Source organism: Oryza sativa, chromosome 3, assembly GCF_034140825.1.
Source record: "Oryza sativa Japonica Group chromosome 3, ASM3414082v1".
Lineage (NCBI taxonomy): Eukaryota > Viridiplantae > Streptophyta > Magnoliopsida > Poales > Poaceae > Oryza > Oryza sativa.
The window spans coordinates 31,259,023-31,275,111 of NC_089037.1; the positions used below are offsets into that span (position 1 = coordinate 31,259,023).

A 16,089-nucleotide genomic window follows, 5' to 3' on the forward strand; every position below is an offset into this window, starting at 1 on the left:
CAACGACGGCTTGCTGAGCGGCGGCGGCTCGTCGAACACGAGCGGCAGCCACGATCCCGGCCGGCAGGTGGGCTCCCGTCATCGTCCCCGTCCACCGCGTCGGCAGCGCATCCACGGCGGCGGCGGGAAGGGTGGGGGGTGCGGCTCCTGTGGCGAGCCCCATCAGGTTCCCCCTGCCCTGACGACCTGCTCTGGCCCAGGAGAGCCGCACGCCAAGATCGGCGTCGTGGGGCGCAACCAGCTCTGTCGTCGTCGTCCCCGTCGTCGTTCCTGCGTGGAGCGACCATCCGGCAACCCTCGGCCGCCTCCAGCGTTTTCAACTTTAAATTTGGAGTTAATTTTGAGGGTTTTTTATCGAAGTTTATTTTTCAGCCTTTGCTTTTAGATCGCTAAGAACGAACATACATACGTACATATATATATATATATATATATATATATATATATATATATATATATATATATATATATATATATATATATATATATATATATATATATATATATATATATATATATAGTAAATTTGTTTGGTGCTCCATGGTGCCCGGGCACCATTGTTGAAATTGAGTATATACCCAATTCAAATGAGTATGAAACTTTTTCAATTACTTAGGTATTAACATTAACTACTTTACTAACTAGTTTAAAGCAAGTTTGAACTGAATTTGAACTTGTTTTTGTTAGATTTTGATTCTAGGTATATAGCATCCATACATATAATTAGTTAGGTATGTAATCATGGATTGTGAAATAAAGTTAAATTTGAGTTGTTTTGTTGATAAGTATAGGTATGAATCAAATTATTATAATTAGGTATATACTCACAATTTAAAAATTTTGAAAAATTTGAGTGATTTTGTGCATTAGATACCATGGTGCCCGGGCACCATGGTGCCCCATATGAGTGTCATATATATATATATATATATATATATATATATATATATATATATATATATATATATATATATAAAAGTTTTATTTATAAATTATTTTTCGTTTGGCTTCTTCCGGATAGGTCTCTAGGTTTACGTGGGATTTTTCTGGAGGGAGACACCACAAATTGCAACATTAGTACTGTTGGATTGGATGGATACTTGTTTGGCATCGATCAGGTTGGCCACTTGGCCACAGTGACATGAAAAAGGTGTACTAATGACGGACAAGGACGTGACGTGGACGCCTGGGGGGTCGTCATTAACTCGAGGTTAAAGCTCGGAATAGCATCGTTGGGTGACGAGGCGATGGACCTCTCCGCGCTGTTCATGATATATTTCACCGTCGCTGACTAGTGGCCCCCCCCCCACCCACAGTCTCGTTCCCCTTCGCCTCCGGTCTCCATCCCACCCGCCCGTGTGGGGGACCGTGTGCAGTGCGACCCATTGGGTTCGGACTCGGGCTCGACATGATTTTGGCCGGCTGCGGCGTCGATCGTCCATCATCGCCCATGCCGTCGCGCGGTATTTGCGAGATTTGCCCCTCAACATGTGGTAGGATTTGCTCCCCGGAATCCGGCTAAAACCTCCCATTAATTGTCGAGCCATACGTGACGTTGTTCAAGTGATGATTCGTAGTTACTCTGAAAATAATCAATTTCTGAAAATAAATCTGGATGAGTATCTATCTAATTTTACGTGTGGAAGTTAGTTTTTTTTTAATGAACGAAGGAAGTACATTACAGTTTAGTCCGAGCCATCTCTTTGGTTGGCCTGCTTGGCATTTGCCCGTACGTGCTGCTACGGTGTAAACGTAAACGTGAAGGAATGGAGGTTGCGAGTGAGTGGTCCCCCGTTCGGGATTGTTGCCGGCGGCGGGCGCGCCACGAGGATCGGTGCGTGAAATCGGGAGCGGTCTCGTCACTTGTTCCTGCTTGATCAATTCAACAAAAGGGGAGAGAGAGGCTGCAGTGCAGACGGGGCAGGGCTTGGCTGGCGTCGTCCTCGGCCAGCTGCTTGCGACCTGGAACCCAATTCACCGGCAGTGGAGCAGCATATCAACCTCCTGTACGCCTTCCTGCAACCGGTTTCCTTGCCCCCACCCCCACCCTGGCCGTTTCTACTGCTCCTGGACTCCCCCTCCCTAGCTCCCAGGTCCCCTGCACTTTATACCTCTGCATTTTTCACAGCACCAGATGCAATCCGGATGCTTAATTAGCTAACAGCAGGTTTATTTTTACCATGCTGGTTTGTTGTTAGACTTCTACTGCTACATGAATATATACACGTTAGATCAGGGGTCCTTTTCGGCCTAGCATGCAGAGATGATGAACTGCGGAACGCACGCTGCATGCATACTGTAACGCGCGCCGTCCAAGCTTAGCTTGGCCATGCACAGGGTACGGTGTTAGTGGTGGACAGCGTTGCAGATGTTGACCTCATCTATCTCACCACTCCGCCGAGAGAGCGATGCCTCGACGGGAGGATGACATGATTCAGGTGGCTAGCTAGCGAGTACTCTAGTTGAATACTACTACTACCCTGCTTGCATCTGCATGGATCGGCAAGAGTATACCCTGTTTAATTTTCCGAGATTATTTTACGGTGGAAAAACCAAAAATTTATTTTCAAAAGTTAGTCTTTTCGAGCAGAGGGAGTACTCCTAAACATCTTTAGGGAAGACGTAATGTGATCGAGAAAGATACTGGTATACTACTATAACTGAATGGGAAGGTGTAAGGTGAAAGGTGAAAGGGAGTATCCAACATCGTCGAACAAACGTGTTCACTCAGAATGTACGACTACTACTTTGGCTAGCTAGTGTGTCGCATGCCAAGCGTACACGTCCCAGGTATGGCGGACGCACCACATTGTCAATCAGTTCAGACTTGTGAGTCAACATCAGAGGTACTACTTAACATGTGATGTGAAATTGTGAACAATGGTAAGTTTCACACACACGCGGGGTGGGTGCAACTGTGCAAATGTGCTCAGATTATGCATTTGTCGATTCTGACAGGGGACGGTCGATCAGTCACAGTTTTCTGAATGGTGCTATTACGGGTATGCTTGGGTTTGACTTGAAGTTGGGCCGGAAATGTGAGTTTATTGGACCCTATCACATACTCCTATACAATCTCTACGAAAGCGCATGCATGTTCACAACCATTGCCAATTTGCCATACTATAATGTACTACAGCATAGTCTCTCCGTTCTTAAAAAGGAAAAAAAAACTAATTTCTATGAATGAATATATGATTATCCAGATTTTCATCCTAAAAACTTATTCTTTTTTATATGAAGAGCATAGTATACACTATTACAACACTAGCTTGAGAATAGACTAATCATATCATGACGGAAACCTGAATGGTTTGTTGTTTATTTCTACTGTTGATGAGGTTAGGGTACGAGAAACAAGAAAACAATTAGCATATAATTATTTTATTTTTAATTATTATAAACTTGAAAATATATTTATCTAATATTTTAAAGCAACTTTCATATACAAAGATTTCATGCAAAATACACTATTTAGTAGTTTGAAAAAACATGCCAATGAAAACAAAGTTAAAATATATCTTAATTAATTGGAAAAGAACATGTTTAATCATCAGGCGTGCGATGCATACTTGATCCAACGGCTAAGGAAGTACTACATCCGTCTCAAAATAAGTGCAGCTGTGGAAATCCGTGTCCAACGTTTGACCATCCGTCTTATTTGAAAAATTTATGAAAAATTTTAAAAAAATTAGTCACACATAAAATACTATTCATGTTTTATCATCTAATAACAATAAAAATAGTAATCATAAAAATTTTTCAAATAAGACGAACGGTCAAACGTTGGAAATGAATAGTGCAAAACGAATCTTAGCTATGAATCTAGACATGCACTTGTTCACGTAGATAGCTAGAATTGATTTTTTTTGGACGTAGGGTGTACGCTACAGACAGTGGACGACTTTTTGTTGATTAGAACAAGATTTGGTTAGACTTATAAACTTCTGACATGTAATTTTATGTAAGAAATGAATTTGTAAAATCTAATAAGTTATGATATTGTGATAATACTTTTTATACAAATTTAAGGAAAATATCCGGCGGAAACGTGAAAATTAACCTATGAAAATTAGATCTAAAAATTTTATACATTTATAAAAAAAATTATGTATAAACATGATATGGACGTGACTCCGGCTCGGGCGTCCGATGGGAGGAGATTAAAATCGGGCGCTGACGTCAGCTCCCGATTTACGTGCAAAACTACTTTAAACTATTTTTTTTCTCTTAAATTACTTATCCAAATCATGATCCGATTGCTCCATTTGAATTCGTTTCAAAACAAGACCACACATGGATATATTCCGACAAAAAAATTAGCTTATTATTGAATTATTTTTAAATGTTGCACGATGTTCCACCAGGTATATCGGAGTTGTTTCACTAAGTAGATCGAAAATGTTTCACACGTTTAAATCGGGTGTTGTTTCACCTTATATAAAACAATGTTTCAGCAAATAACAAAGAATGTTTCAATTCACTGCAACATTAGATCCATACATAGTGAAACATTGTGAGTACACTAGGTGAAACATTTTTGGTGAAATAAAAAATAAAATGAATTCCCTTAATAGAGGGTTTTCAAAATATGTGGGTGATTTGTTGCAATGGAATATTTCAGTTCACTGCATCATTAGATCCATACATAGTGAAACATTGTGAGTGCACTAGATGAAATATTTTTTTAAAACAAAAAATAAACTAAATTCTCTTAATAGAGGGTTTTCAAAATATGTGGGTGATTTGTTGCAGGTAGGGGCAGGGACTGTGGTGGGCCCAGCGGCATGCACGGGCGGCCGTGCGGGGGGCGGGGGCGGGGGCGGGGGGAGCGTCCGATTTTTGCTCCCCCACCCGGTCGACCGATCCCTATCATTATGGGCATGATATTACCACCAAATCACAAGTCCGACTTCATCGAAGAGGAAAAAAAGAGATAAATTTCAGGCATGTTCGGTTTTCAGCTCCTCCATCCTGCTGCAAAAACGATCATAACCATGTTGGGCCGTCAGACCTAACCTTAGCTTCATACCCCTAGTTCATATAGCTAGGCCATGTAAGGTCCATGGTTATTCTTAGCCCAAGCCAGGATGCACGTGGGCCACAAAATTTGATGGCCCAGCATGGATCGACGCCCGGTGGCCCATGTTGCGCGGTCGCGTCGCCGCCCTCCCCCCTTCTCCCAGACCCAGCGTGGCGGCGCCGCCGGCCGCCCCCACCTCACCTTCCGCCGCCTTTGCCTCCCGCTTTCTCCAAGCGCGGCAGCGCCGCCGCCGCCGCCGCCCCGTCTTTCTCCTTGCCCTCCGGCTCGCTCTGCTGGGTCGACGAAAAGCCCGGCCCATCTGCATCGTTGAAAGCAACACCTCCACCCAAACTACAGCCGCGCGGAATCTGATTCTTTTTTTTTTCTCGGAAAAAAAAAATCAATTCGAAGCTCACAGTAGCTCGCGGCGGCGGCGGCGGCGGCTCGGGCTCCGACTTCGTGGGCGATGGCGGGGGCAGGAGGAGGGGGAGTGCGCGACATGGACGCGCTGGAGGGCGTGCGCTCAATCGTGTTGAAGCCCTCGGAGTCCCTCGACGAGGGGCGGTTCACGAGGATCGCCGGCGCCGACTTCAACGACGCCGGCCTCGGCCTCCCCGGGCTGCTCGCGTCGCTCGCCACCACCGGATTCCAGGCCTCCAACCTCGGCGACGCCGTCGACGTCGTCAACCAGATGGTACGTTACTAATTACTGCACCCTTTGCAGCCTTCCTGCCTTTTGCATGCCCGTGAGGGAGGCGAAGCGGATTTGGGGGTTACTGTAGCTTGAAATTGTTGTGTTTCTAGATCCTTGGAGTTTCTTAGGAATTGCAATTTAGACGAGGCCCATTGCTGTAGCTGTGTTGGTGTAATTGGAGCTGAAGAGGTGAAGTCATGTGCTGAATGATGCGATAGATGTGGTTGCTATAAAATCGGAAACTTGCAGCTTATTATTCATGCTAGGGTTGACACTCTACTGATGATTATCTCGATAATTCCTGTCAGATGAAACAGTTAGCAAATTTGAAATGGTGTAGGTGTATAAAAAATGCTACCAAATTTACTTATTTACATTGTGAATTTATTGGACAACTCCAAATGTACACTTGAACTTCCTCGTAAGTGATCTGGAGGTAATCCAGATGAAAAATTATGAAAAAAAACTCTCTGTTACCATCTTACATGTGTGTTCCACGATTTTCCACTTTAACATTTCCATGATATTTTTTAACACCTTTAAGATGTTCTGATACTCCCTAACCCTTTCTATTCTGTTCTTGAATGCACTGAAGTTAGATTGGAGGCTGTCTCACGAGAAGCCACGTGAGGACTGTGATGAAGCTGAGCTTGATCCTACATATAGAGAATCTGTAAAGTGCAAAATATTCCTGGGATTCACTTCAAACCTTGTCTCTTCTGGCATTCGAGATGTAGTCCGTTTTCTAGTTCAGCATCACATGGTGAGAATCGCGTTGCTGTAATTTCCTTTTATGACCTGGTTTGGTAGAGATGGTTTTACATGCTTTTGGTAACATACTAGCATTATCAAAAGCATTGATATCTTATCCCTATGATGTAGCTAATCCCCCTTGAAAAATGTGTTATTTAGGTGGATGTTATTGTTACAACTGCTGGTGGTATAGAGGAGGATCTCATCAAATGTCTTGCTCCCACTTATAGAGGAGAATTTTCTTTACCTGGAACACTGTTGCGGTCAAAGGGATTGAATCGGATTGGAAATCTTTTGGTTCCCAATGATAACTATTGCAAGTTTGAGAACTGGATCATGCCACTTTTTGATCAGATGCTACAAGAGCAATCCACTGAGGTACTGTTACATTTTTCTTCTGGCTGAAGCGCAGATAACTTGCAGCAATGTGTTCAACACTATATAATGCACATGTGCTTATGATTCATTAGCTGTATAGAGGAGGAATCATGTATTGGGCAGTAATATAAAATGACCTAGCTTAGAGTGCTTAGAACTCCACTAGTATTATGGTACAGAATGTTCAAAAATAAGAAACATGAGAGAAAAAACTTAAATGGAAAGCAGCTATAATCTGCCCCACAAGTACTCCCAAATAATAAATTAAAATATGTTGAATTTCAATGCTACAGGAATAAAAAGGATCTATGCACATTATTTGAACCAGCCTTCATTAGCTCCCTTTCAAATTGGTCCGTGTTTTATTAACCTAGTAATGATACACGCACAAATCCAAATAAAACTGACATATGAGGACACCAACTATGAATTTCTGTAGCTTTACTGCTGTGCCCTTGTTTTCCAACTATCAATTATCAGATACATCTTTTCTCTCAGAAGCAACTCTTCCAACTACTTTTGTGCTCTCTCTCCTGTTCATGAAGTACGATCAATTTTACTTACCTGCAGAATGTTTGGACACCATCGAAGGTCATAGCTTGTCTTGGCAAAGAAATAAATGATGAAAGTTCCTACCTTTATTGGGCGTATAAGGTAACACATGTTTATTAACTACACCTGAATATCCTTACAAAGTGCAAAATAATAGCACAAGAGGGGGACCACACCATCAATTCTGTTTATAAAGTCCATGCATCTCTATCCTTAGTACACAATGAGATACTAGGTAGTCTGATTCAAAATTTTTCTTTGTTCCTTGAAAAAATATTTGAGTTATTTTTTGTCTGTATTTAATGTTGTGTAGCTGTGAACTCTTCACAATAATGCCATGGGAACATATTTTCCTCCTGGAACTAGTGCACCGCCATCCTATATCTTGATGTTTTGCTTATTGATGTTGATATAATGTACATGATATCCAAATTTTAACCTTTATTTGACTTTTTAGAATGAGTTATAGACTTATAGTTGAGTGGATTTGGTCAAGACACTTGTTTTTTTTCTCTCTCATGATGTTGCAATAGACCATATACTTTAAGCATCTGTGGAGAATACGACACGTAAACCAGCATCGATATTCGATATTCTTGTGTGGGTTTTAAGTTCTTATGCCCAAGTGCAATGTTATGATCTGTTAATCAAAAGACTGAAACGAGATAGTACTGACTTTCCAAAACTTGATCAGAACAATATTCCTGTATACTGCCCAGCATTGACTGATGGATCGCTTGGAGACATGCTATTCTGTCATGCAGTCCGCAATCCTGGCCTAATTATTGACATTGTACAAGGCAAGTTTGTGTGCTTGGTTTTCTTGCTTTTGCATTCAATTTTTTTTCTCATATTATGCTCGAAAATGTGGCAGATATAAGATTGATGAATGGGGAAGCCATTCATGCAACCCCAAGGAAGACAGGGATCATAGTTCTTGGTGGAGGTCTACCCAAGCATCATATATGCAACGCCAATATGTTTCGCAATGGTGCAGATTATGCAGTCTATATCAACACAGCCCAAGAGTTTGATGGCAGTGATTCTGGAGCACAACCTGATGAAGCAGTTTCATGGGGAAAGATTAAAGGTTCAGCCAAACCCGTCAAGGTATATTTCTGTACCTTGAGCAATTTTCACATGATTATTTTTAATATTTGATGTGCGCCTAGCTAGCTAAAAGTGCCTTTTGTTAAACATCATATGCTGCATATATGAACATTTTTGTCAGCTTCGCTTGAACAAGGTATGCCAAAGAGATTGCATCAATGATCTTGGACTAGATCCTAATTCTAATCCATCTTATATTCATTTCACAGTTTTGCTCTGTATTGCACCTATATCTTTTGATGCATTTTAGCTTTGAAGCATGCATCAATTTTACTTTGTTCAATGATTTATGCGATGATGGTTGACATGATTCTGCTTTGCCTGATATAGAAGATCTGAACGAGAAATTATGATACCAAGAGATAGTTGGAGCATCGTTAACTCATACACCATGGATGTTTGTCGCACTATAAACCTATAATCTTGATACCTCAAGTCCTCAACCTTTTGAAATGCAGGTGCATTGTGACGCTACGATCGCTTTCCCATTAATTGTGGCTGCAACATTCGCACGCAAGTTTCACGGTGCGAAACAAGCGAACTGAATTTCTGGGTTTGAGCTAAACCGATTCCTGTCGAATTCGTCTCCCCAAGTTGAGTGTTCAGACCTCGGAGCACGGCTTGTACATCCCTTCTCAGGGATGGAGCAGGAAGGTTTTGTTGGTAGTAAAATGGTACTTACTCACGAACTGTACGGCCATGCTTGATCATCTTTCTTCATTGTGCACATTCGATCATCTTTCTTCGTGGTACACCACTGAGGCTGTAGTAGCATTTTGCTTGCGTGTTGCAGGGGACACTTCATGGAAGTTAAGACATTGTTCGCTTTGTTCATCCGCTGTTCGGATGATTTCTGACTAGTGCAAGAGGGAAAAGGATATTTATCTCACAGACCGTTTTGGATATGTACGCATTCAGCGAGAACAAATGGGTATATGTAATTTGAATTCCGTATCAATTGTTTTGCTAGGAAACAGGAAAGGAGGGAAAATGAAAAACAGGAGTCCAAGCAGATTTTCTTCGGTACAGGAAAAGTTGGGATACGGGTGTCAAACTATCAAATAGAATACTCGTACATAATATATCAGAATTATACATAAATTTGGTTTTGACCTCAAAGTGATATTTACACACCCTATTGTCAGCATCGTGAGATCATTATCTTTCTAATCCTCTTCCCAACTATCCGAGGAACAAACAAGTCTTGGAACAGAGATAAACAAATTCATACCTTCAATATTTGGCGAGGATTTATATTTACTTCCTCCATCCAAAATAAGTTTATTTCTCTCCCATCCCACACACATAAAAAAACAACCCAAAAGACTATAATACACTTATTTTATCAAACCCTAATACAATTATTTCTTACTTTATGTACTTCTAATATAATTATTTTCTACTTTTACAGACTCCAATGAAATAATGATTACTAAAAAAATAGAATTTATTATGAGACGGAGGAAGTAGTAAAGGCTACTGGTGTTGCTTTGTAATTGGGCTGAAAACCGTTGAGTATTGGGCCAATTGAATCAACACGGGCCGATGGGCCGATTGTATCGGTACCCGTCACTTGTTAAGGCCCGGCCCATCCAGCCTACACATCACGGAAAGGCTCTCTCTCTCCCTGGATGGCTGGATCCCCCTTGCGGTCTCGCTACCTCTTCCTCTCTCTCGTCGGCTCGTCGCCGGCGCGCCACCTCCGCCGCCGTTGAAGCCCTCGCGTTCGCCGCTTCTCTCCCCCAACCAACGAAGCCCTAGCGCGTTCGCCTCGCCGCCCACCGGCGATGCTCTCCGGCGTCAAGTTTATCCCCCGGGAGCAGATCGGCGAGGATGCCCTAGGCGGCGCCGGCTCGGCGGGGTCCGACAGCTCCGAGGATAGGCGGCGGCGGAAGAAGCGGGGCAGGAAGGGGAGGGACAAGGAGGAGAGGCGGGACCGGAGGCGCCGGCGGAGGCGGAGCAAGTACGGCTCGGACTCCGAGGAGGGGTCCGATAGCGGAGACTCGATCGAAGAGGAGGAGGAGAAAGGGTTGAGCCGGAGCAAGCACCGGAGGAAGCATCAGAGGCGGCGCCATGAGTTCTCCGATGACGACGATGATGATGACGAGGAGTCCAGTGGTGAATCTGATAAGAGAAGAGGCAAGTAGCCCTAAACTTGTTTAGGTTAGGTTAGGATGGTGCTTTTTGGTAGGATTTTTGTGAGTTGTGTTTCTGATCACCTGGTATTGCTGACCTCTTGTTACAGGCAGTCGCAAGAGCAAGCTTGGAGGTGCCGCAGGTGATGATGATGATGAGGAGGAGGAGGATGAGGGAATTGGAGGTGAGGAGTTGAGAGCTAGTGATATTGTCAGGAAGGAGATGGGCCTCGAATGGATGCTCAAGTCGGCAAGCAGTGGTCGGGCGGAGAGCAGCCAAGCTGGCGGGGCTGACAAAGATGAGGAGGAGGTTGCACCCGAGGAGGTAATGATTACCACATCTCATGTGAGATATGCTTATGGTTCAATGCTTGTGTCCTAGTAGCTACCTTTTGCCATATAATTGCAATTCAGGGTAGCTTATTGTAGTTCTTTGTGGAGCTGAGGCCATGTTTGTGATGGTAATATTTCCATAAGCTAGGTACTGCATTAATATTGTATATGATTCACCACTTGCAGTGAAGATGCCATGTTTTAATTGTTGGTAGCTGAACAGTAGTCTTCAGATGGTATTAGGCACTTGCATCCTATCTACTCAAATTATGAACAATATTCCCATGGTAGAATGCTATTCTGCTTATGGTTTTATGCTAAGCTATAGTAGCTGAAAGTTGGTTCAATGCTAAGCTTGTTGTGATCAATTCAGTGAGTGACCGTTGCTATTTAGTTATGATGTTCATACTTAGATTTAGATTTGGTTTCTTTCGTTAGCAATGACATTTAGTCAAGTAACTGCTGTATAATTTTCTTCATGACGATGGATGAGTATGTTTTGTCCTGTACGTTAACTCATATTTTAATAAACCCCTGGAACATTCAGTTGTTCAGTGCAGGAATACTATGGCTGTGTTTAGTTGGTGCGCCAAAATTTTTTTTGAAGTATACGGACACACATTTGAAGTATTAAACATAGACTAATAACAAAACAAATTACAGATTCCGCATGTAAACTACGAGACGAATCTATTAAGCCTAATTAATCCGTTATTAGCAAATGTTTACTGTAGTACCACATTATCAAATCATGGCGTAATTAGGCTCAAAAGATTCGTCTCGCAATTTATAGTCGGACTGTGCAATTGGTTTTTTTTTTGTCCACATTTGATGCTCCATGTATGTGTCCAAACATTTGATTTGACGGAAAAGTTAGAAGTTTGAAGAAAAAAGTTGGAATCTAAACACGGCCTATGGGTGTGTTCGGCACCCCCTTTTCCAAACCCCTCCTTCGTTTTCCGCTCGCACGCTTTTCAAACTGCTAAACGGTGCTTTTTTTGCAAAAAAGTTTATATACAAAAGTTGCTTAAAAAATCATATTGATCCATTTTTGAAAAAAATTTAGCAAATACTTAATTAATCACGTTCTAATGGGCTGCTCCGTTTTCCGTGCGTACTGTGCACGTTGGGAGCCGGCTGTAGCGAACACACCCTATATTTATATCTACGGATCTGTATAAGATGTATGGAATAAATGTTTTGTTTAGTGATTCTAAACTCTAAACTGGGATATCTCTCCTGCTTTGCTTACATCAACTTCTTGGGTACTGACAGGTGAAGAAAGCCAATCCAAAGGAATTGAATCCATACCTGAGGGATAATGGCAGTGGGTACCCTGATGAATCTAGCCCTTCAAATGCAGGCAACCAGTTGCTTGCTTCCTCTGTGGTTGGTGATGGAGGTGCTAGCTGGAGGCTCAAAGCTTTGAAGCGTGCAAAAGAGCAAGCAGCTCGTGAAGGAAAACAACTTGAGGAGGTATGTCCGTCGCCACATATTATTATTGGAAGTGACTGACATTAGGTAGTTTATTCCCCTAACTTCTATTACTATTCAATATAGGTTGTTGGTGAGAGATGGGGCTCGTTAGGCCACTTAGCTGCATCAGTGTCAGCATCTAGAGCTGCCCCTTCGCATGCTCATTTACATGCCATTAGAGGCAGAAAAGCTGGGCAAGCAGGCAGCTCAGAAGAACATTCCAAAGAAAATCCAAAGGAGGGTCAGCAAGGTGGAGACAGTGGTAGACGTGAATACTTAAAAGATGTTTCCTCTCGGCATCATGCAATGAGAAAACCTAAACCTGATTCTGTACCATGGAAAAGGAATAGGCAGAATATTTCTTCTGAGGATCAGGCACTTATCTCTTCAGCGATAGCAGGAATCAATAAGTTCTCTAATGATGGAAGCTTTTTGGAAAAGATTAATAATCTTGAAAGCAAGACTGTAAATGTTTTGACTGCAGAGGTTGATGAGCTCAAGTCTGATAAGGGTAGCTCAAAGAAAGCACCTTCAGTTAGCACTCAAAAGCTAAATGCGAACCAGTTAGCAGCAAAGATTCTGCAGCTCCGAATGAAAGGCAAGCATGAAGAAGCTGAACAACTTTCGGTAAGTATTGCATTATTGTTATTGTGATAACATTAACAGGCTTACCTTCTTGATTCATTATTAGTGTATATAATTTGTTTGGAAAATAACTATACTTATTACAATATAGTAATGAAAGTGCAGTTTTGCACATGGTTTCATTTATTCATTTGAAGTAACAGAAAATACATGCTGTTCATTGCTTTTCAGTAATGGCTTAGACCCCTGAGCTAACATATTGCTATTGAATAATGGCTTTGACCCCTAATTTAACATACTCTTATAGTAGCATGTAACCATGGTCGGATCCGCATCAATCCATGCTCAAGAATTTGCACTATGTTTATCGCTTTATGATCAATATACAATTTAGGATGCCGAAGCACAATTTCTTTTATATCTGAAATAGGGCATGATTAAGAAATTGAATTTCCATATGCTTGAATATACTTGAATTAGAGGTGACAAGACTTTGTAACTGCTAACTATTCTTGCTCAGCGAGAAATGGAGGCGGTGCTGGAGAATGAGGATACTGCTGTTGAAGAACCTAGGCATGAAGTGAGGAGTTCAACCAGGTTAGTCCATGACGTTGTTATTCTGAGTTAGCACATTACAGATGCCTGCTTTCACACACTGTCGTATGATGTCACTTTGTAAGGCTAAAAACTTGTAAACGCCTTAGTATTGGTACCTTGTTATTCTCCCACAATATCTGAGGACTTGAAAAGAAATATGTCTGCAACTGTAAAGCTATGCTGAAATGTTCTAACAGTAATCGTTCTCTCATATTGAAATACTCTCAGTTTCATATTCTTAATGTCTAGTTTCTAGAGCATGTGCGTATGAGGCATAGTTGTATAGATAAGAAGGGGAATGGATACAGCATGCACTTGATCTGCTCCTCTGAAATATTTTGGTGGCCATATGTATGCCATTTTGGCATACTATGACAAAAAAAAAAGTGCAAAACACAGGGTGCACCTGTTTTGCATAGGGATATTCAAATATTTTAATGTAGACATCCAATTTATTACAAACATAAGCATTACAGAAATGACCTTTCTATTTCAATGTTGTATCAGCATATATATACTCGTATTGTTTATCTGCTTGCTGAACAAACTATTGTTTTTCTAATCTGTAGGAACACAATAAAGCCTAGTGCAGCTGATCGCAGGAAAAGAGAAGAGGATGCTGACCGGCATCTTGCAAATAAAATTATGCACAATAAACAGTACAACATGTCTAAAAGTATAGAGGATGAATATGATTTTGGTGATGCCCCCAGTAAGAAAGGCAAAAGGAGGAACAAAGATGCACATGAGGAGAGGAGAAGCACTCATTGGCTCACAACTCAGAAAGAGCGCTGTATGTATTGCTTCGAGAACCCATCACGGCCAAAGCATCTGGTTGTTGCTATAGGAAACTTCACTTACTTGATGCTGCCACAGCTTGAGCCTGTTGTCCCTGGGCACTGCATTATTCTGCCATTGCAGGTGAGAAAATCATTTTATGATGTGCTTTCATAACAACAAGCTAACTTCAGCTTCTTGTAATTTTGAATAGTCATATGTAAACCCGACCTTCATTACAACTCTTATGCACTATTCATCATCTACCTTATGATATGTTCTTTTTTATGGTTGCAGCATGAGTCTGCAACAAGAACAGTTGATAGAAGTGTCTGGGAGGAGATCCGCAACTTTAAGAAGTGCCTCCTGAAAATGTTCGCGCAGCAGGACAAGGATATTGTTTTCATGGAGACTGTTATAAGCTTGGCCAAACAACGCAGGCACTGCATGATTGAATGCATCCCTATCCCCTCCGAAGTTTCAAACAATGCTCCCATGTACTTCAAGAAGGTCGGTTGTCTGTTGCTTTGTCCATGATTGAGAACAATTTATTTCTTATGTGCTTCAGGTTCTAACAAAATCCAACCTATTTACTTCAGGCAATTGATGAAGCGGAAGAAGAATGGACCCAGCATGACATGAAGAAACTTATTCCAACAAAGGGAAACCTGCACCAAGTCATCCCAGAGAACTTTGCCTACTTTCATGTAGAGTTCGGGCTCGACCGTGGATTTGCCCATGTCATAGACGATGAGAGCAAATTCAGTGCAGGTTTTGGGTTGAATGTCATCAGAGGGATGCTCCAGTTGCGGGAAGAGGACATGCACAGGCGCCGAAGGCATGAATCGATGGATAATCAGAAACAAGCTGTTGCTAATTTCATGAAGGACTGGGAACCCTTTGATTGGACCAAACAGCTTGATTAGATGTAAATACAGTCACCAGAACCTCTGTAAGAACAGCCTTCTGGAAATTGTACGACGAATTTTTGTAGGAAATGTCATGTCCTGTATTCATGTTAACACATTTGTTTCTTCACCTGATACTGAATGTAGCTTAAATCTATAATTTCGAAATTGACATCAACCCCGGCCATAACGCCATTAAAACATTTGATCATTCGTTTTATTTAAAATTTAGTATAAATATGTAAAAGTTTAGGTTTAGATTGTAGTTCTAAAATAAGTCACAATAAAATAAACAATTTTTAAAATTAGATGGTACCGTATGCTAAAAAACCGGAGATTGTAATAAGGAAGGTGCGAGGCTGGTACTTGATCGCAACAAGCTGGTTTGAGCGGCTTTTCATTCTAGTTAGTCTGACGTTGACAGTTTGGACTGAATGCATTACTTGCTTGTCTAGGGTTGACGCTATAGGCTACTACTACATACGATTCATCAGTATTCAGAAGACCAGAATAATTCATCAGTACTTAGAAGACCAGAATATTTTTTCCGGTGTTTTGTCCTTGTAATGTCACTATTCAGTTTCGCATTTCATTCAAACTGGAAATCCTATTTGCTATATGAACTTTTCATTCTTGTTGATCCTGTCCTGAAATCTGCACCTAATCTTTTGTTGCCTTATGTTCGAGCGAAGCACGAAAAGCAAGTAGGTGCAGCATGCCAGCATCAGCATGCCATGCCAGCAACAGCAAGTAGGTAGGTAGTACCAA

The 16,089-nt window shown here is 41.7% G+C and overlaps 2 protein-coding genes across 6 annotated transcripts; both read left to right on the plus strand.

The window, feature by feature from the left end:
- Window positions 1-5,184: 5,184 nt before the first annotated feature.
- Window positions 5,185-9,468, plus strand: LOC4334056 (deoxyhypusine synthase). Of its 5 annotated transcripts, none has more exons than XR_001544081.3 (8): window positions 5,185-5,717; window positions 6,313-6,480; window positions 6,630-6,848; window positions 7,419-7,502; window positions 8,095-8,200; window positions 8,275-8,510; window positions 8,969-9,184; window positions 9,283-9,468. XR_001544081.3 is itself a non-coding variant. In XM_015772672.3 (7 exons), the coding sequence occupies exons 1-7, from the start codon at window positions 5,490-5,492 to the stop codon at window positions 9,053-9,055; spliced, it is 1,128 nt and encodes a 375-aa protein (XP_015628158.1). In that variant the 5' UTR covers window positions 5,185-5,489; the 3' UTR covers window positions 9,056-9,468. The 5 variants fall into 5 exon arrangements, 2 of the variants coding, with proteins under 2 accessions (XP_015628158.1, XP_025879780.1); XR_001544082.3 differs by having other exon boundaries at window positions 9,304-9,468; XR_010740085.1 differs by having other exon boundaries at window positions 5,431-5,717; window positions 6,317-6,480; window positions 9,304-9,468.
- Window positions 9,469-10,116: 648 nt separating this feature from the next.
- Window positions 10,117-15,489, plus strand: LOC4334057 (uncharacterized). Its single transcript, XM_066308647.1, has 8 exons — window positions 10,117-10,653; window positions 10,760-10,970; window positions 12,254-12,454; window positions 12,539-13,081; window positions 13,560-13,636; window positions 14,206-14,557; window positions 14,711-14,923; window positions 15,013-15,489. Exons 1-8 carry the CDS (start codon window positions 10,298-10,300, stop codon window positions 15,337-15,339), a joined length of 2,280 nt encoding a protein of 759 aa, XP_066164744.1. The 5' UTR covers window positions 10,117-10,297; the 3' UTR covers window positions 15,340-15,489.
- The last annotated feature ends 600 nt before the right edge of the window (window positions 15,490-16,089 follow it).

Bases quoted from the DNA above. Each gene is read 5' to 3' on its own strand.
- LOC4334056 (XM_015772672.3), top strand. From the start codon at position 5,490: ATGGCGGGGGCAGGAGGAGGGGGAGTGCGCGACATGGACGCGCTGGAG. The intron at 7,503-8,094 runs GTAACACATGTT...AAACTTGATCAG, and splicing joins ACCTTTATTGGGCGTATAAG to AACAATATTCCTGTATACTG. The intron at 8,511-8,968 runs GTATATTTCTGT...TTTGAAATGCAG, and splicing joins GTTCAGCCAAACCCGTCAAG to GTGCATTGTGACGCTACGAT.
- LOC4334057 (XM_066308647.1), top strand. From the start codon at position 10,298: ATGCTCTCCGGCGTCAAGTTTATCCCCCGGGAGCAGATCGGCGAGGAT. The intron at 10,654-10,759 runs GTAGCCCTAAAC...TGTTACAGGCAG, and splicing joins TCTGATAAGAGAAGAGGCAA to TCGCAAGAGCAAGCTTGGAG. The intron at 13,637-14,205 runs GTTAGTCCATGA...TCTAATCTGTAG, and splicing joins GAAGTGAGGAGTTCAACCAG to GAACACAATAAAGCCTAGTG.